This window comes from Hydra viridissima, unplaced genomic scaffold (assembly GCF_058129835.1).
Source record: "Hydra viridissima isolate aposymbiotic clone 2 unplaced genomic scaffold, HvirCarnegie_v1 scaffold_17, whole genome shotgun sequence".
NCBI lineage: Eukaryota > Metazoa > Cnidaria > Hydrozoa > Anthoathecata > Hydridae > Hydra > Hydra viridissima.
This window is the reverse complement of record NW_028324316.1, coordinates 2,117,326-2,137,795: the sequence shown is the minus strand read 5'-3', so window position 1 is coordinate 2,137,795 and position 20,470 is coordinate 2,117,326. Positions and strand designations below refer to the sequence as shown.

The window sequence follows — 20,470 nt, the reverse complement described above, 5'->3', positions numbered from 1 at the left end:
AAAAACGTCGAAGAATTAACACCAAACAAAACTCTACAAAGACGAAAGGTTACAAGTTTTGTATTAGAAAGGATGTTGAAATGAAGGTTTTCAATGTCATCATACCATAAAAAGTTTTAATTAATCGCGACACGTCACCAAATCCATTTTGAAGAAACACTTTCTCAAAATTATTTAGAAAAGCAATTTTTTTGAACGGAAACCTAAAAGATGTCCGAATAATCATGTTGTCACCTGCGTAAAGACAATCGTTTAAAGATGGTTAAAGTAATTTGAAACTCGATTAACCACCACAAGAGCTTTAGTCGTAATTTTTTCAACACACCTTACTCGTCTATGAGTTAAACAAGGTACATTATCTATGTCCAAATCAAAGTTATTCATTGATGCATGGGTAACTAATCTTTAATAATGATGTCACAGAAATTAAATAAATCATCTTTTTAAGCTTTTTTTTTCAGATAGCGTAAAGGATTAACACAAAAAAGAATTATTACCAGGCAATATTGGATGATTCTTGTAAAAAAAAGTATTATTTTTAAATTATATTTTAAATTATATTTATTAAATGTAAAATATCATTTATATATTCCTTTAAGACTCTTTCAAAGCAACTTCTTCATCAACAAATTTCTGCTTGAACTTTTAAAACTTAAGTGGTATCTTTTTGACCATTATTAACCGGGTGTTGTACCGTATATATGTTTAAAAATGTTGATAGTAGGATATGACTTTCTTTTGAACATTATGCTTGATATTGGTGTTTAACATGAGCGTAGCTTGAAAAGGGAATTCAGTCACTGTGTAATTTAAAACCGAGTCATCACTTGCTCATTAATTGCTATCACTCAATATCTTTCAACATCACTCAACGTCACTCAACATCACTCAACACCACTCAACACCACTCGATACCTTTCGACATCACTCGACATCAATGACCATCACGGATTATCACTGACTAACACTCTTCTTTTCTCGCTATCGTCCTAGAAGAGTTTTAGATATCATCGTATTGTAACAAATGAGTAAAGCAGGGAACTTATTCACCAAACTTTTTTTTGCGTAAGTTTGGCGTAAGTTCAAAGCTGTGAAAGTCGTTTTCACGAAACATGCGCAGTTGCGTTTCAAAAAAACTTTCGCAAGTTTTTGCGTTTGGTGAATATCGATACTTTAGGGCTGAACCTAAAGTATCTGTATTCGTGTTTCAATCTTTCCATATTAATGATACTAGACTTTAAAAGTAAAGTTACGTAGTTTGCTGACTTGTAAAACTCTGACATATTTGTGACCTATTCTAACATAATTACATTGAGGATATGATTAAAGTCTTTCTTCTAAAGTCGCAATCTTTGCAATTCTGCTTTAGATATTTCACTATCTGATAAAATATTAAGAGTCTTATCTGCTCCATAAACTGATGGCGAAACAAACATTAAAGAAATTTTTTTTTGAATATATTGACATCTTTGGTCCAAGCACGTGCAAGTGCCACTGCTTTGTTTCAATTTTTTTTTTTTTTTTAATATTCTTCTTTTCAGTTGAAACCATTCTTCTAACATTTCATCTTCTGAAACTACAAATAAAAGGTTATATATTGAAAGGAAGTTTACATACACTTCTACTGCCAGGACTTCCTGATAACAGTTGAAACTTTGGATTATAGATGTTATAAATTCCTATTGATATAGATACCTTTGTGAACTTTTAGCTGCATGACCGAGTATGAAAAGCCATTAAATGATAAACGACCAAAGTTAACTTTAGGATATCTACCACGAGTTTTTCATTTGCACTTCCCATGGAGGAGCGTTTTTCTTACTTTGTAATCTGATAAGCAGAGCTGTGGCATGTAAAAGTAAAACCTCTTAGGGTATTAAAATATTCGCCCCTTCCTCTCGTTCTTTAAGGCTTAAGTATTATTGGCATGATAATGACAAAAGATACCAAGAACTTGGTTTGGTGAAGGTTTTTCTATTGAGAAGTAGATTTTCTAACGCGATAAGACGGCGATTCACTCGGCGAGAAATATAAAACAATGCTTACAAAAAAAATACCTGTATTGCATTTTCCAGCAAGTTCACCCCACTTTAACCTTATTGAAAATTTATAGGGAAGAATGACATGATTTGTATTTCGAAATTTCAAACAATGTAATACGATGCAAGAACTTTTAACCAGTAAGCATAGAGTGATAGTTCAAAGTTTTGTATGGAAAAATCTTCATAAAAATCATAAAAAAGTAGTAAAAAGTATTCAAAGTATTTCATATGTTCATTTTTAAATACAAATTCGTAAGTGGATATTTTGCTCAATATAGCCCTCACAGCTACCTCATAATAAATGCGTTTTCTTGTATATCTTTGTCAAGTGTAATAAATATCAAATGAAATTTGCATGCAAATTTCATTTTTTTCAATAATTCAAAATAAGTATAAAATAAAAGAAATTAGTAATAATTAAAAAAAAAAAAAAAAAAAAAAAAAGAAAAAGTTTTTTGTTATCATTACACCGAAAAAAAGTTTATTAATTAGTTAATTTATATTATATAACAAAACAAAAACAAGACTTTGAGGAAAAAAAAAAAAATTAGCTTTTTTTCTGCCTCAAAGTTTAAACTTTGCTTAAATTTTAAAAAAAATTTCCTATTAAAATTTTAAAATTCTGCTGTTCTCTCAGCGTTTTTATTTCCCGTCCCGTATCAATCATAGTGCGAAGTTTTGACCGCAACAATCTTCAAAAATATTTTCTTAAAAATATTTTGTTGTACTTTACTTTAAAATTTCTGTTATTGAATGAACATCAATGTTATTCACACTATCAAAAAACTTCATTTATTTTATGTAACAAAAATTTTAGCTAAATAAAAACTGTACAAACAAAAATCCTTTAAAACCATTTAAAAAAAAAAAAAAAATTCAAAATTGCTGACGAACAAAATTTCAGTCAGATCGATTTCTTAGTAAGCAATAATTCCCAATCAATTCCAGAAAAGTAAGGATGCGATTTGATTTCTTCGAACCCTGTAGGCCCAGCACCTATAACAAGCAAAAAAAATTATTAAAAAAATCTTCTTAATTTCATAAAACTCATAGTTGCTCTCATACAGAGAGATTTAGAAGGGTTTTTCTTACTGATACAGTGACAACTTATCCTGTCGTTGCAACCAAAGAAACATAAATCTTTAGGAACGCTATTTTACACTTAAACAAAATAGTGGATTCTAATTAGAGATTTGTAAGTAATTTCTCGTTAAAGCGACATCTTTTAAAATGAATTATCATTGCAACGAATATTTACCTATGAATATAATATATGAGGATGAAACTGAAAAGACAACAGCATGATGGCCAAACCGATGTTTGTTCAGTTCGTTTATAATTCTATTTTAATCTCTCATACATCTATGGGTCATCCAGATATACTACTTCTTGATAGATTCCATTCTTGTTTCTTCCTCATTCCTCTTATAAATTACAGCCGTTAGATCGCAATGCGTATTAACTTTTTAAGAAATATGTTAATAATGGGAATAAAGTGATTTATGGTGCAAATGATGATCTCGGTAAAACAATGACTACTTGAGATTCCCCTGTAACGTTGTCTAACCACTGCACCATCAAACAAGCTGTATTTCAAGACGCAAAATTTTACTCTTCATGCCAACTCTTCATGAACTTCTTTAACAATAGCAGTTTAAAACGTTATGCACAATACAGTAACTCATTCCTGCCCTGCAGCAAACCTAGCCCGTCTAAACAATTTTACAGAGCATTTTTTAATTACACCTCTACCTCATATCACAATTTACCCACAAGATCTTAAACATAAAAACCCTTTACAATATTTTCTCCCGAAACAATAAAGCCCTTCCAGAAGCTGGTAAGGAAAGAAAAGACCATGACCAACCAAATTAAAGCAACATTCAATTTCCAAAAGATAGTTTTACGCAGGCAAAAATGTATTTTACAAAAAAATAAACTCCGTTTTGCAGAGTATTTTTACACCAAGAGGTAAAAATATTAATAGTTAACCAAGCAAAACAAGGATAACTTAATGAGTGTGACATCTGGGGCGATGAAGATGCAAACTTGACTTTAGAGATTTTGGATGTCCTGAGTGACTTATTATGAACAACTTACTAACGATTTTTCTTATTTTCACATTCATTAAAGTAAAATGTCTATGAAAATTTACCCTCATAACTGTGATAACATACTCTTGTTGCAGGGTAAGATACCACATGTTCATTTGTGTACTTTTTTTTAAAACAATTTTCAAAGTAATTACTTTCTTTGATTTCCATATAAATTATGTGTAGTCTATATGTGTATGTAATTATGTAATTATGTGTAGTCTGTATGTGTAGTTCCATATAAATTATGTGTAGTCTGTATGTGTAGTTCCATATAAATTATGTGAAGTCTGTATGTGTAGTTCCATATAAATTATGTGTAGTCTGTATGTGTAGTTCCATATAAATTATGTGTAGCTCTATGTTCTCACCCAAAAAAAAAAAAAATTAGACCATCAAAAAATTTCTCTACAGCCAATAACGAAAAAAAAATATGACAAGTTGCCTCTCTTCTGGCAAAATACAAAAAGTTTTTAGCTGTGTAAAAACCTTCTTTTATAAACTTTACAAAACAATAACAGTAAAAAGTTACCAAGTCTTTCAGTCGGGTGAAACTTCAGAAGCTAAAAAAAAAAAAAATTTCCAAATGTTTTAAAAATTTTAACACACAAAAAAAAAATATCGAAAAGTGAATTTGAAAAACCATAAAGTCTCGAAACTTGATCTTAAAAAGAAAGCAACATTTTTAAAAACTTTATTTTTAACTGAATACTCACTCCTGCCAATAGAGAATGAGCTTCATTGGATACCTCGCAGGGTATGACAATAACTGAACGATTGTTTATACCACCTGGATGACAACTATATAGTGACTAGAAAAAATTAAAAAGATTTTCATTTTTTAAATAAAAAATGCCTCAGAAAGAAAAAAAAAAAAAAAAATGGTTATGCACATACATGTACATGTGAAATTAGGAATAATTACAAAATAATTACCTTACCAGTGATTAATTCAAACAAAATAGCTCCAACACTCCACCAATCAGTTGACGACGCTGTTTCAAATACTCCATTAACCTCTAAAACAATTTACCTTTAACTACACAAACCTATCTTCCACCAAAAGTTAAAAAATCAAATTACAAACAATAGATTAAACCATGATTGTGCTGATTGATAAAATTTTAGAAAAAAACACAACCTGGAGATGCATACAGAAATCGAACAGCATCAGCATTAAGATTATAATCAATGCCTTCAACATTTGAAAAATATGTCAACTTAACAACACCATTTGAATCCAACAAAATGTTGAGAGGGTTCAAATCTCTATAAAATTTTAAACCGCATTTAAATATTTCTAACAATTTTTTGAATCAGTTTTACCTATTTTTTAACAAAAAAAAAAACCCGATAGATGCTTCTTAATTGAAAACCTGCATATAATCCCTCTTGAATGAAGTTCAGAAATACCCAACACAATTTGTGCAACCCATATTTTAATTCTATCATAAAAACTATGCCAATTTAATTCTCTGTTCAAAATTAGATTTGAAGATGAATTTGAAAATTTATCACACATGATACAATCAACATTATTGACATCCTTAGAAGTTTCTTCATTTTCGAAACATTTTAGAACATTTTCACCATTCAAATATTTGTCTGCAGAATAAGTTGGGAGTCGATTCGAAACAAATAAAGGGAGATTTAGGAAATCCCAAAGACGACCTTGGACATGTTGTAACAAAAGATAAACTCCTGTCTGTGTTTCAACGCAGTTAATAAGTTTAACCATAAAGTGACTATTGTAAAGATTTCTTGGTTTTTTTTGTCTAAACTTTTGTTTGTATACACCACCTTGTTTATGAAGAACTTTCATAATGTACACTTCATCTGTGTATATTTTTTGCACTAACATTACTTTGTCAATAACACCAAAAACTCTTACATCATTTAATCTAAATCTCCATTTATTATCTTCCAATAAAATCTTTTCCTCTGGAATTTTACTGCTTTTAGGATGAAGTTTTGATATATATAACTGTTCAGCACGCAGTAAATACTGTGCTGTCTTTCTTCGTACAGCATCTTGACGATCTGTGTTATCATCAATCTGAACTCCACGCAATAACAACCCAATCCCAAACTTATACATTTCAAATGCAGCATCAAAGTTTCCTAGCTCTTCCTGTTCAATGGCATTACTCATTGACACACTTGCTTGAAAAATATAGTCATCTTCTTCAATAGTTTGGTTGATGATTCTTGACATTTTATCATCAACAAGAAACTTATCTTGAAGTTTTGATTGAATTTGTAAATCATGACAGGATCTAATAACATCAGGTTGAAAAGAATTTTTATCAGTTAAAGATAAAAGGTCATCAGGTGACTCTGTCAAAAGTATACTTGTATCATCAAAGAGGCCTGCTCTTGAAGTTACAGAAAAGTTACAAGGTGCTTCTAAAGCCAGACTTTCTAAATCATCACCACAAATTGAATGTGCTTCCCTCAACCATAACTTCCTCCCATCATCATTCTGATTAGTAAGAAAAACCTCATCTGTTTCATCTGTTTCATCTGTATCCAGAATGACATTGGAGTTGTCATATTCCAGCGTGTGCTCAATATTTTGAGCTTCAGATACCTCCATATTGTTAGATTCTGGAATTATTTCTATGAAAAACAAGAAAACTTAAGATTGCTCTTTCCTTCAAGTAAATAACCTGTTTAAAAAAAAAAAAGAACTTACAATCCTTAAGATTAATATCATTTAACAACTCACAAACACTTAAAAAAAAAAAAAAAGAAAAGACAAAAGCTAAAGTACTACAGCCATCTATTGTGAATATAAAGGTACCATAGCAAAAAGTAACACCTGAATGACATGAAGTTATTGAACAGTTCTCTGAAGGTGATATAGAGAGACTGGAGACTGATGATATTGATGTTGAAAATGCCCGTTTTGCCTGTAAGCAAATGAAAAAGCAATTTTATAGGGAAAATATTTTCAACTATATTTATAACAAACTATTAATTTACATTTAACAAGTATACATTGTATATTCATAAAAATGTATACAGATAAGAAAGGAGAGAAACAGTAACAAAATAACAGGTTATTGTAAATTTTCCATTCTTGTTGATGTATATAGGAAGTAATATACACCAAAGAGGAGGAAAAGAGCAGGAGTGAAAGATTTCCAAATTAGAGCAATACTCCTTTACAACAAACAATTAAAAAACTATTTTGACAAACAAAAAAATTAGCTTGAAAAAGTCAGATTGAGCAAGCTCTCAAACAACTCAAAGTAAAATATCCATTGTATACTGTCTCAGTTTTATAGGCACACCTAAATTTTGGTTGAAATTTATATCAAATTTTATTCAAAAAATTCAAAAATACTAAGTGTAATTCATGTATCACATAATAAGAAAAATATCACATTAGAATGAGGATATCATTGGAAATTAACAACAAATTGGAGAAAAATCAAGAAGCTTACAAGTTTAATGTGTTTTAGTTTTGATAACTTATTACTGTTCTATTGCGTTCAATAACTTGGCCCACACATTTCCACAGGATTTAACTGAGGATATTGAGATGGCCACTATAGCAAATGAATTTTCTTAGCTTTAAACCAAGAAGCTAGGATTGTCTTGTTTGAAAGTGATTTGTTTATGGTGGTGCATATTTTTAAATAGAATCAGTGCTGACCCTTGTGTGGACCAAGAATTTTTAATCATAAATTAGAAGCTTATTTTGTTATTTCCTACTTTATGTTAGACAATGCAATTATGATAACATTTTTTTTTTTACTTGGATAAGTATAGCATTGATCAAGTTAAAATTGAAATAAACAAGACCAAACATAGTTTTGTTATGATTAAATTAAAAAAGCAAAAATTAAATTAAAAAAGCAAAAGTTTTGATATATTATAAGTAATATGTAATACAAATTGCAATGATATATGTAATGGTTTATTCTAAAATGACCTGCACAGTTTCTTTGATTTTTTTTATGACTTTGCCTTAGATTTTGCCTTAAAGTGCAGAGTCTGTAAATTAGGGTATTGTGAGGAGTTTTATGTTTATAAACAAAAACTGGATAAATAGTAGCATCTACTTATTTTTAAAAATGTGTGGATTCAACTTTCCAGTTGCACAGAAACCAAACCTGTCCATCAAAAAACCTCCTCTAAAAAATATTGAAGTTCTTTTCTCAAATCACACCAATATCTATCCAATCCATCAGGACCACCTTTTTTTGAAATTAGAAAGCCTTTTTAAATTAATAATGAATTTATTACAATCTCATCGATTTCTTATTATCAAATTACCTGATTCCATTCACAAGCTATATTTTATTGCACAAACTTCATACAGTTTTCCTTATGAATGGGTTTCAAGTATGTAAATTGGACTGGCAAAGGGATGATCTAAAGATTGGCTCAGTTCTTCACAGTTGTAAAGAAAGAAAAGAAGCTTTTTTAAAATGTAACTACTACTATGGTATTTCTAAGGAATGATTATAGAATAGTCTGTAAGCTAGCCTCTTTCTCCTTTGAAATTGAAACACTAGATTTCAAGTTTCACAAACCTGGGCACTGTCATGAGGCAAACAATTTTAACAGTGCCATCTACATTCTTACCCTCTGTACTGCCAAAGTCATTTTTGTCTGTCAAAGTCTAATACTTTGACAGACAAAAAGGCACTACAGCTGAAAGGAGCAGCCCTGTTTATTGCAATTTGCTATGTTCCATGGTTCTTGAAAATTTTTTTAGGGTTCCAGACTCCTAATAATGATTTAAAAACTATCCAGAAAGCCTATGCTTCGAGAAAGGTCAATAAGAAGATTAGGAATGCTTTGCTTCTGAGAATGGGATGTTATACCTAATTACCCCCCCCCCCCCAACTCGGTGTGTTGTCCTTGAGTGATCAAGAGGTCTCAGCTGAAACAAAGCTACAAGCTCTTGTTGAGTTTTAAGAGCCAGAGGAATTTCAACATTGTAAACTATCAAATATAAAAATTGGAGAAACCAGAGAGCTACCTGAGTTGATTTCTGTGTACAGCTACATTCTTTTTAAACATTTCAACACATCAAGGGCAACACTACAGATGATCATAACCACACTCAGCTGCAGGAGTTTATTGTATGGATCAAATACAAATCTGTATTAATGATGCTGCAGAAAGGAACATTAAGCTCATTAAAGATTTTATTGCAGCTACCAGAGATAAAGATCACTTTTAAAATGTCCTTTTTGTAGTTAGAAATTCAAAATATGAAAGATAGAATAATAGAGATAAAGTCTTTTTATAATTAGAAAGTAGCCTGGAAACGTTTTCTCTAAGAGTATGACTAAAAAAGAGACTGGAAACTGTTGAGAAATTTGTATTTTTTGTCTAATTTTTCACCATAGTAACATCTGATTTACTAACAAATATTAGCTTTTATTGCATTTTCAGATTTGTAAATGTGAGTTAACAAGCTTAAATAGTGGCAATATATTTATACAATCTTATTGTTTTCTCACTTTCTCAATGAGAAAAATCCACAATTTAAAACTAGTGTTTTCTATTGAGGATGAGTCAGCTTAAACTATAAAAATCATATTTAACATCTATTACTTCCTTATTGAACCCTAAGAGATTGTTTTATGACTTACTTAGTGCCTATAGATTTGGAATCAAGAAAGAGCTTTTTTTTTATTTTTAGGACACCCTAATAAACACACAGATATATATATATGTATATATGTATATATGTATATATGTATATATGTATATATGTATACATATATATATACATATATATATACATATATATATATATATATATATATATATATATATATATATATATATATATATATATATATATATATGAGAAAACTTGAACTTCTTAAACAATTCTTTCATCAAACTATATAAGTTAATAAAATATATAAAAATACCTTTACAAATCCTTGAAAAGCGGAATGTTGAGTCATTAAAGGGTATTGCACAACAAAATTCATAAGATTCATTGAAGAAAGACGTCTTTCTTCAATAACAGCCTCATCAAACCTTCCTAAAAGTAGATCAGTATAATTATAATGTAATGCCATAAATCAGTATAATTTTAATGTAATGTCATAAATCAGTATAATTTTGATATAATGTGAATGCAATTAAACAGTACTGTTAACTAAAACAATTTTCAAGCAGTTTTTTACTCAAAAATAAAAAACAAAGAAGAAAAACAAAGGCGAAAAATAAAGCGAGCAAAACAAGGAGAAATGGTTGCAGGGAAACTTTTAAGATACTGTGACTGATACCCATGAAATTTTAAAATTTTTTTAAAAGTAATTACATTTGAATGTAATGTTGTCAGTATTAAAGAAAAAATTTTTTTAGTAAAAATCTTTTTCTCCATGAGTCTGATGTTTAGAAAAATTTTTCATCATTTTTACTATCTTTTAGTTTGTTTATTTAAGGCTAAAATTTTTATCATTAAGCAACTTAAAAAGAGTTCTATACTTTATCAAAGTATTTAGAGAATTATATAAAAGGTCAAAATTTAAAAAATTCTTTGGCAGGAAGATTTAAAGTACCCTAGACCCTCAATTGATATCTAGAGATGTATACTATTATTGTGCATTACTAGTGCTGATCTCTTTGTTATGCTGCTGTTGCAGCAAAAAGAGATAAAAGAAAATGTACTTGAGAGTTAATAACCAGCCAAAATGTAAAACTCCTTACCAAATAGTTTTCTTTTTGGAAAATCTGGAAAACAACTTGAAAATATTGTTTCAAAATCAGCCTTTAATAACTTGTAAAGTTTCTGGAACTCACTAAATCTTTTCCAACCAATAAACTAAAATAAATAATAAAAGTAATAAAGACTTTAACAGTTTAAATTATTTAACTCTTGCTGATTTAGAATTTATTTTTGGATAAGTTTAGCGACATTGAAAAAAAGGAAAGAAATAGTTGAGATGTGAAAAAGAGTTTTCTTACAGCAGACAACACAAAAAGACAAATCATTAAAGAAATGAAACTTTTTTTTACCTCACAAAGTTTTACTTAACCATTTTATATGAATATTACGGTGATTCAAAACTAATAGACTTTAATATTTTGAACTTATTTTTAACCAAAAACAAAATTTAAAAAAAATTATTTAAATAGCAACTAAGTTTCAATTTTTAAATCTAATTTGACAGTTTTTCATAACTCTTGATATGCAGCACCAATACATTGAAATGTATCTTTCACAAATTAAATGTTGACGTAATTTCTTTGATATGTACCATAGTCCTAAAGTTAATCCATTATTTAGCTATTACATTTTTTCATGATGTTCTTTAATAACTTACAGCAGACACATTTTCTGATTTTCTTGTCGTCAGACTTATAGAGATTCAGCAGTTTTCTTGTCATTGACAAAATGAGACAGTTTTGGGTGTTAACATTTGGAAAAGATGCTCTGAAACTGAATTTTGGAAAAAATTCAGTTAGAAAGTGTTTCTTGATTTAAATCTTTTTTTTATGGGTCAATCAGTCAGGATGTTTGTTACCTTTTAAAGGTCATATCTGAGAGATTATATATTTGATGCAATATAAATTTCCATCTCCATAGCTTTGGTCATCATGAGGTAAAATTTATTTATACACACCCCGTACCAGCACTGTCTAAAAACAAGTCTAAACTTTCCTTAGCTAATGTGACAATTTCCCTCACATGAACATGATTTTGATGACATAAATTTAAATATGGTTATAAGTATAAATATATATTTTAAAGATACAGCGAAGGATGACATCTTTGTTGGTACATAAAGTTTCATACCAGCATACTGGCAATCATCAGTCAAAATACATAATGAAAAGATGTTACAAGAGAAAACATTAAAGAAAAAGAAAAAACCATTAAAAATAGAGTTGAAAAATGAATTGCTCTTATTAATGACTTCACATTAATCTGTACTATCAAATGACAAAAGCATGTATTTAATCATATGCCTACCTTGCTCAACAGTTCTTGTTTTTTGTTTAACAAACTTGTGCCCCTATAGATAGCAATTTCAGTTTTTTCATTTAAACGTAGGGTGCATCTTCTTGTCGTTGGTTGGTAAGGTTGTCATTTCCTGATAAATCCATTTAATTAATGGATTTCCATTTTTTTATTTTATGTGCCTTATTTTCTTAGATAGTTTAGTATTGTATTTGTAACTTGCAGTATTAAACAACTTAATGTGGTTTGCGTAACTTAACTTAAATTGTGGTTCACTTATATATATACTCTATCTAAATAGTTCAGAAGGTTGGAAGAAATAAGAGTTTTGTATAGTGTATAGTTGATAAAGGGGACAATCCAAACTGCTGATACAATTGCAGGATTTCTTTTTTTTGTCAGCAATTTTCATTAATGATATTATGGTTATGAAAGTTTATTATAGATTTTAAATTTAACATGCAGCTGTAAATAATTTTAAACTATTTCTGTTGAATATTTTGTGAAAATATGCTTTGTTGGAAAATGCTTGTCAAATAAATCAAGAAATGATTTGCCAACTTTTATCTCATGTTTGCTAAATGCTGGATTGAACCATAATATATGCTTGCAATTATATTTTGTGCCATTTTTATTAGGAGTATTATCATTATATTTGAACTTATAACTATAACTTGCCTTATTTAATGTTTCTTTATAACTTCTCAGTCAAACCATTTCTCACTGAATGATTGTCTTGATAATCTGCTTTCTAACCAAATGGGTATTTGTTTAATAATATTTGGAGGGTGGTTTGATTCCCTAGCTTGCTGTAGGCTTGGTAAATAGAATTGTTTAGGTTCAAAGTGATATCCAAGTATTTTTTTTGATTTTGGAAATTGGATTTAGTGCTAATATTTAATCCATATTCTTTAAACATTTTTGTGATTGTTTTCGTAACTCTTTCTGATTCTGGGCCACTTAAATTTTTAAAAATTGCCAAATCATCGTCTTAATAAAAACCTATAAATTTTTTATATGTATTTACCAAGATGATGGTTTAGCGGGCATACTTCATCCCATCAAATGCATCTATTGTTAAATCAAATAGACTGCATCCTTTTTTCATTCATGTCTCATTTCCATGAAACAGAAGGGATTTCTTTAGAGTGGTATAGTATTCATTTTTTTTCAGCTGTATTGCAGACACGTTTCTCACCAAAGGATATCACTATTCTCAGCAGTTCTTCACTAATTAAGGGATAAAAATTGCTTGTTATTATAATATTGAAAACAACAAATTTATGTATTTTTTTATCCTGAATACTTTTAAAACTATCTATCACATTCTGTGTGTTTTTCCATTGTCATTGTGTTTTTCCAGATTCAACATGGTCTTTATATTATTGCTTATTTTGTCTAAAATAGATTTGCTTATTTTTCCCAACTCATTTTATGCAGAATTTACTAACTGTATGCTAAGGTTGTTTAAAAATGTTGTTAAAGCACTGGTTTCCCCATTCCAAATTTCTCATACTTTTTATGTCCCTTTCTTTTGTTAGAATATGTTGTATACCTTTTTAAATTAAATATTTTTCACTGCTTCAACTAATTTGTTTTCAAAAGCAACCATTTCCTTCACTTGTGGTGGACATTTGAATGTTTTTAGACCACATCATTTTTCTTCTTCTTGATTTTGGCTTTTGTTCTTGTAGCATGTAGCTTTCCAAAACATTTTTATGGCTAATCCAATTTTCTACATTAGCTTAATTTCATAACTTTTTTCTGACAGAAGTTGGAATATTTTTTGTTAAACTATTTCACTTTTTCTTGTATAATATGTATTTAAAAATTCATTGAAAAGATAAAACAGGACTTCATTTTGATAAAAATGTGAATTTTCATTAAAACTTTATTACCTGAAGTTTTTTGTAGCTTTCTTAGCTCTTGTGCAAAACTATAAAGTTAATCATTCCACCCAAAGACAGTTCAAAAGTTTGTCATAAACTTTTGTATTCAGAAGTTTACAGCACTTCAAATTTGTCCTCACAGTTTTTTGTGGTTTATTGGTGTCTTCATCTCACTCATGTGAAAACCTTTTTTCAAACATTTTTTAATGCAAGATTTGTTTTCTAATCTTTTCTATTTACTTTTTTAAACATTAGAAAACATTAACAAGTGTATAGATTTAAAAATGTTTAGAACTTACTCTCACTAATTAGATACTATGATATTGAAAAGGAGACAACTGGAATATATGAGACAACTGGAAATAATTTTGGAAACATTTTAGAATCAGATGATCTAACAAAACTTTAACATCTTATTTATAAATAAAGAGAAAAAAAAAACTATTATGATTTTCTTCTAAAATAAAGTATTCATTTTTTAATCAATCATCTGCACTTTTTTAATAAAATCCTTGCTATGAAAAATCTTACCAATGTTCTTGTAAAATAATTAAAAATAAAAACACAAACATAGTTATCTGAAATAATACCTTTGATAATAATAGTAGCCTTGATTTTTTTTCAAGGATTTTAAGCAGAAAATGAAATTTGCAAAACTTATCTCATTTAACCTGAAAATAACATTTAATTTCACTTTTTATACCTCATTTCTTGTTTTAGATGCATCAATAGCATTTTGTATCTGGAAAAAAAAAGAGAAAAAAACAATAAAAAAATCAAGAAGTAACAGGAATGTTAAGTTAATAACAATTGATACTTTTTCACTATTGTAGGGGATTGGAGATGGAGAATGGGAGAAGATGAGGTGAAGATCATTTTTAAGCACTTAAAACAATAAAATATTTTCAGTGAAGAGCATTCAAAAACTTGATTGTTAATAATTTACAACATTTTTAATACAAAAAAAGCCTTCTCTCTTCTCTGAATTATTCTAAACAAACTAACAACCTTTATTTTCAGTATTGAAAATTTTGAATGAGAAAAATGGCTTATTTAAGAGTTTATTAACTAACAGGATTGACATTCCATGCTTTTATAAGTTAGTTCCCAGTTACTATTTTTAATATATTTTTATAATTATAAGGTAATTAGCTGAAGCTATTTAAGAGTTATTCAAAGTTGCTCAAGGTAGGAGAACTGGAGTAAGATATAAAAAAAAATCTTATGCTTTATTTTTTGAAATTATCATTTAGTTTATGCTTACAAGCATAAGTTTTTTTTTATAAAATAAGTCTGAATATGGAAGATATGTCGGAATATTTTAATATTTGTACAATCTGTTAGCAGTTCACTGCTTGTGTTTGTGCACAATGTCTAAAACATTGTTTATAAACAATTCAATAATAAAGGTGTTGTAACGCATTGAAGTTATATTCTATTTCTTCTCACTCTCTTGATAGGCTGTCTAGGATTGTTTTAACTATTCATAATTAAATGAATAAATACCTATATACTTATATATTATTTACTATTGAAACTTAAAAGTGACTTGATTGGCTGATCCATAAACAATAAATTTCTCCCAGGTTAAATTACTCTATTTAACAGATTTAACGGGTGAACAGTAAAATTTGAGATTTTTTTAATGGTTTTTATTTTTGAACTTTTTTTTGTGCACTGATTTATTTATTGTTTCTATTTAAGAGGCCACTCTCTGTAGCTGCTGCTGGCAAAGTTTTATGAAAATATTCTTACTATTTTGTAATCTACATCAAAATGAAGTGTGAAAATTTGATTGATCGTATGTACAGGTATTGTGATTCGCATTTCAAGGAAGGTAGAAAAGTCGTCCTGAATCATTTTGAAAGAAAATCACCCAAGAGCAAGATACATTTCAATGTGGGAAAAAGGCAAACAAAACTTCATGTTGTTGGTTCTGGTTGAAAAGCTAAAATAATGACTAAAACCAATATTACCAAGTTGAAAAGCATGATTGATGGTCATTCTGACGTTTCCACCCGAAAAATTGCTTGAAAGCTCAAGTGCAGCCAATCTCACATTGTGTATACAATTCAGCAACGCACAAATATTGTTTACCGAAAAAAACAGATTTTGTTCCTTTGGGCCTTGCTGTCAAACAAAATGTGTATTTGAAAGAGTGCATTATCAAAAGAGTGATGTTTTATGTTTTGGCCTGACTTGGTTTTGGCCCATTATGCTAAATCAGTGACAAGCTACTTGATCTCAAAAAACATTACTTTTGTACAGCCGATGATCCTCCTGCAGTGCCTGAACTTCGTCCAATTGAGAACTTTTGGTCAATTTTGAAGGGAATGGTTCATAAGAACAATTAGCAGGCTACTTCAGTTGATAAATTAAAACAACGGATCAAATATTGTTTGAAGAAAGTAGATGTAAATGCTGTACAGAATATATGTGGAGGGGTGTATTGCAAGCTTGATTTTGTAAGACGAAACAGTAAAACAAATCTATTGCAACTTCAAAAATAAATTATTTGATTATAAATCTACAAGCTGTTTTATATTTTATCAAAAAATATTGATCCACTGCAAAGTTAGAGTGTTTAAAAAAAAATCTCAAACTTTATTGTTCACCTGTTAGTTTAAGTAGAATTGATCTGTAACATACTGCATATATAGACCTTACTATAATCAAATATTTGATTGATTTACTTATACCATATCAAAGTTATTTATTTGAAAACAGAGCTAATATATTGAAAGTGCAAAAAAAAAAAAAAAAAAAAATTCATAAAAATTAATTGAAAGCTAAAATTTATTTTTGTAATTTACATTTAATATTTTGTTATTTACAATCTATTAATTAGCAAAAAATCAAATAAATCTGCACAACTAAAATAATGTGATTTTTTAGTTCTCTGAATCATTTTTATCTTTTTAAGCTAAATATTTGAAATATTGAAAATTTTTCAAAATTTCCAAAGCTCTTACATAAAGTAATTTACCTATGTGACATAAGCAGATAAGTTTTTTCTGTACTGTAAAACAGGATGGCTTGGGATTGTTGGGTGACTTGGAATAAACTTTATAACTTTTTTCCAAAAGTTATAAAGTTTATTTCAAGTCACCCTGTTTACTGCACTATCTACAATACATAACCATTTTTTTTTTTTTGTAAACTAAATTATCATGTAAATCAAAATAATTAATTAATTTTCTCCGTTTTGACATATTCATATTATGATTTTTAAAAATTAGAGTTTTTAGCTTGTGTAAAAAACTTTATACTCCTAAAACAAAATATTGATGGATTATACCAAATATACCACATGAATTCTATAGAATGTACATAACTTTGAAGTATATTTCCTTTCAAATGTGCATACAGTATTGATGTCAGAACACATTGACACTTTGTGGTTAAAGAGTGGGTTGACTTACTATAGGTTTTTGTAAATTCTAGTTTTTGTTATACTTGTTATTAGTCTGTTTTTTTATACATGCTACATTACATTCTATGTTTCTATTACAAAGTAAACTAAACAATAAACTAAACATGCAACACTTGGCACAAGTCCAATATCAGATACTGTCCTTGATTGTTTGAAGAACCTCTGGATTTGAGAAGAAAACCAGTCTAAAGCATCAGAAAATTAATGATGTCTCAAGTAAAAGTGTATCTACTGATTTTTGTACAAATAATACTGATTTCAATAATGCAAACAAGCAGTAAACCACTAGTGAAAAGACAAGAAAAACATGAATTTAGCAAAGATAATTACAGCAGAGAAGAATCTTGTGAAATAAGTTGAAGCTGACAAATAATATAAGGAAAAAACTAATCCTGTGAATAAAAAAAAAATGATAGGTTGTTGTAACTTATGGAGTGAAAAAATCAAAAGCACAATTATGGACTACCAAGTGAAGGTCATGCAACAGTGCAAGTGGCCTCATGAATCTCAACAAACTTGGTATAAAGCAGCAGATATTGTCAGGCCAATTTTGGCACCAGAACCATGTGAGACAATTTACAGTGGTCAAACTTGTGTTTAAAGATAAGATATGAAGGTGCATTCAATTTATTTTTGTTCAAAAATAATTTGTGTTGAAAGATTAAATACAAAAGATTTTAAAAGAATATCAAAGACAACTCTTGCTCAAAGATAAAATATATTAAATAATGCTTTCTATTTGTTAACTATAATCTATTGTATTTTTATGAAAAATACATATAATATAAAGGTGGCTTCTTTTAGATTAAGTTAATGTGAAATTGCAATGGTAATAAAATAGTTGAAAAGATAAGAAATTTTGTTCCAAGCTACCATCATGGGTAACCATTTTTTTGGGTAACCAAGAAAACTTTGTGCAGGGATTTTTAAAATTTAGTTATATTATAAAAAATTGTCAGAAAATAGTAAAAATTTAATCATGGATTTTGGAAGTCTTTTTATAACTATGAAATTTAATAAATATTTGAAATAGGATAATTCTACAAGTAAAAAAACTAAGTTAGATAAATTTGGTTGTTGAATTGAAATCAAATTACTTGAGAAAAAGTACTTGCAATCAACTTATCTAGTTTGGAAGTCTCACCTAATATTCACAGAAATTTTTATGGTTTAAATAAGTTTTGAAGTTTAAAATTAGTGTCAAACTTTTGAACTGAAGAATGTTATATTTTACAGTTTATCATAAAAAAAATACTGTTTTTCTTTTATGTAGAAAATAGTTTCTTAATAATGAAACAAGAAAAAAAGTATTAAACTTGGTTGGTCTTTATGTCAAAACTACTAAACATTTGGAACTGTAGTGGAGAAACAAGAATCTGAACCATGAACATATTAATCAAATTGAAATAAAGTTTTTAAAAAAGGAAACACTCGCATTATCTCAAGTAAAGCTGTAAGATATGGATTTCTCCAGTAACAGTTTCCTAAATCATCCCTATGTGAATATTGACAAAGAAAGATCAAAACATACTACAAAAGTTGGGTGAATAATAGCTACCACTTGAAAGATACTTGATTTTAAAAGTATAACAAACAGTTAAAATGAACTGGTTATTGAAAGAATTGCAATCTTGGATGCGAAATGATTTTAAATGCAACAGCTCTAAAATAACAGATTTTTCTTTAAATAACCGAACCAGATCAAATGTTATAAGAGCCAGATGCTATCAAAAATGTTAACTAGATACTATTATGTTATGAGAACAATTTACATATCTGAAACAAAAACAAGCCTAAGCAACATATATCAATTAACAATCACTTTTTTATGTACTGATAGCTGTCTAAGTTATTAAAAACGCAACTGGTATTGTCAAATGTTAATTTCAATTTTATATTTATCAGTAAAAAAAATTTTTTTTTTTTTCAATTTTATAATAAAAAGGATTTTTAAACAGTTTTTCCATTTTCACATACTAAAACCAATACATCTTTACTTCTTTTTTAAAAAATTCTTTTTGCTACTTTTTTTGCTGTTATATTAATTATTATTTTTATGTAATTTAAAAGTTATGAATAAAATTAAAGCTTGAATCAATGCATTAAAAAAATGTAACTTCATGTAAACAATTGTTTTAAAAACTCATTTAACATATTATCTAATACAAAGAGTATTAGTTTCTTACTTTAAATGATAACCTGTAAACTGTATGGCCAGCATATGCTTTATTTGGTGAAGTCACATCAAATGTCACATTTAAGCCATGCTTTATTGCATCATTAATAAAATCCATTAACTAAATAAATGCATATATATATTTATGCATCTTATAATTTTTAAAAAAACTATATATCAATACCTATACTATGCTATGTTAAAAATAAACATAATCAGCTTTGGCTATATTACATCTTATTGGGGTAATAACATATTTTACTGCGATTGAGGATCTGCGTATCGTTTCATTTCCGTATTGTTATCATTCCGAAATGATTGCGGGAAAAAAAAGTGTCATCGGAATAATTACGACAAAAAAATCGGTAAAAAAGTTTTATTCGGTATTTTAGTTAGCTTTTTTTTTCCGAAATGATATCGGAAAAAAAAATTATCGGAATGACAAGAGTTCCGGTTAATACAGAGATTTAAACGAACCGGTTAAAATTACCGGTTAAAATTTTTATAACGTCATAATTAAGCATCTGCGTCTCGTTATATTTTTGAAACGATACGATACGAGATTTAATTTTTGTACCGTTTGAAACGATACGTTACGATTTTTTTTATTTTTAACGACTTTTTGTGATACGATGCGATACGATACCGAGATTCTCGGTAAATTATAGAACCAAATAAAATTTGTACCGTTATTGGTATATATCTCGGTATATATCACTAAAATCGTTAAATTTTGTAAAATCGATATATAACGGTACATACCGATACGTTACGATATTTTATTAAATGTAAGGAGATATCATAAGAAACATACATTTTAAGTTAATATTGTGCTTTTTATTGACGCTAAATGTAATCAGACCCAATAAATGTCACTTTTATTGGAGCTGTT

At 28.4% G+C, this 20,470-nt stretch overlaps 1 protein-coding gene and 1 pseudogene across 2 annotated transcripts; one reads left to right on the top strand and one right to left on the bottom strand.

Annotated features, from left to right (window-relative positions):
• Positions 1 to 2,811: 2,811 nt before the first annotated feature.
• Positions 2,812 to 19,900, bottom strand: LOC145183154 (ribosomal protein S6 kinase-like 1). Of its 2 annotated transcripts, XM_090074524.1 has the most exons (12): positions 19,813 to 19,900; positions 19,589 to 19,699; positions 14,673 to 14,711; positions 10,826 to 10,940; positions 10,039 to 10,154; positions 6,957 to 7,047; positions 5,512 to 6,754; positions 5,277 to 5,404; positions 5,072 to 5,154; positions 4,852 to 4,947; positions 4,668 to 4,698; positions 2,812 to 3,038 (listed from the first exon to the last, which is right to left on the bottom strand). In XM_090074524.1, the coding sequence occupies exons 2-12, from the start codon at positions 19,694 to 19,696 to the stop codon at positions 2,947 to 2,949; spliced, it is 2,142 nt and encodes a 713-aa protein (XP_089930650.1). In that variant the 5' UTR covers positions 19,697 to 19,699; positions 19,813 to 19,900; the 3' UTR covers positions 2,812 to 2,946. The 2 variants fall into 2 exon arrangements, 1 of the variants encoding a protein (XP_089930650.1); XR_016448325.1 differs by lacking the exon at positions 19,813 to 19,900 and having other exon boundaries at positions 2,953 to 3,038; positions 5,077 to 5,154; positions 19,589 to 19,796.
• Positions 8,474 to 9,377, top strand: LOC149877033 (uncharacterized; annotated as a pseudogene).
• Positions 19,901 to 20,470: the final 570 nt, after the last annotated feature.

Coding starts and splice junctions, on each gene's coding strand:
- LOC145183154 (XM_090074524.1), bottom strand. CDS start 19,696: ATGGATTTTATTAATGATGCAATAAAGCATGGCTTAAATGTGACATTT. Junction 10,155..10,825: donor TCCAAAAAGAAAACTATTTG/GTAAGGAGTTTT, acceptor ATCTACTTTTAG/GAAGGTTTGATGAGGCTGTT. Junction 5,405..5,511: donor TCAAGAGGGATTATATGCAG/GTTTTCAATTAA, acceptor AAAATTTTATAG/AGATTTGAACCCTCTCAACA.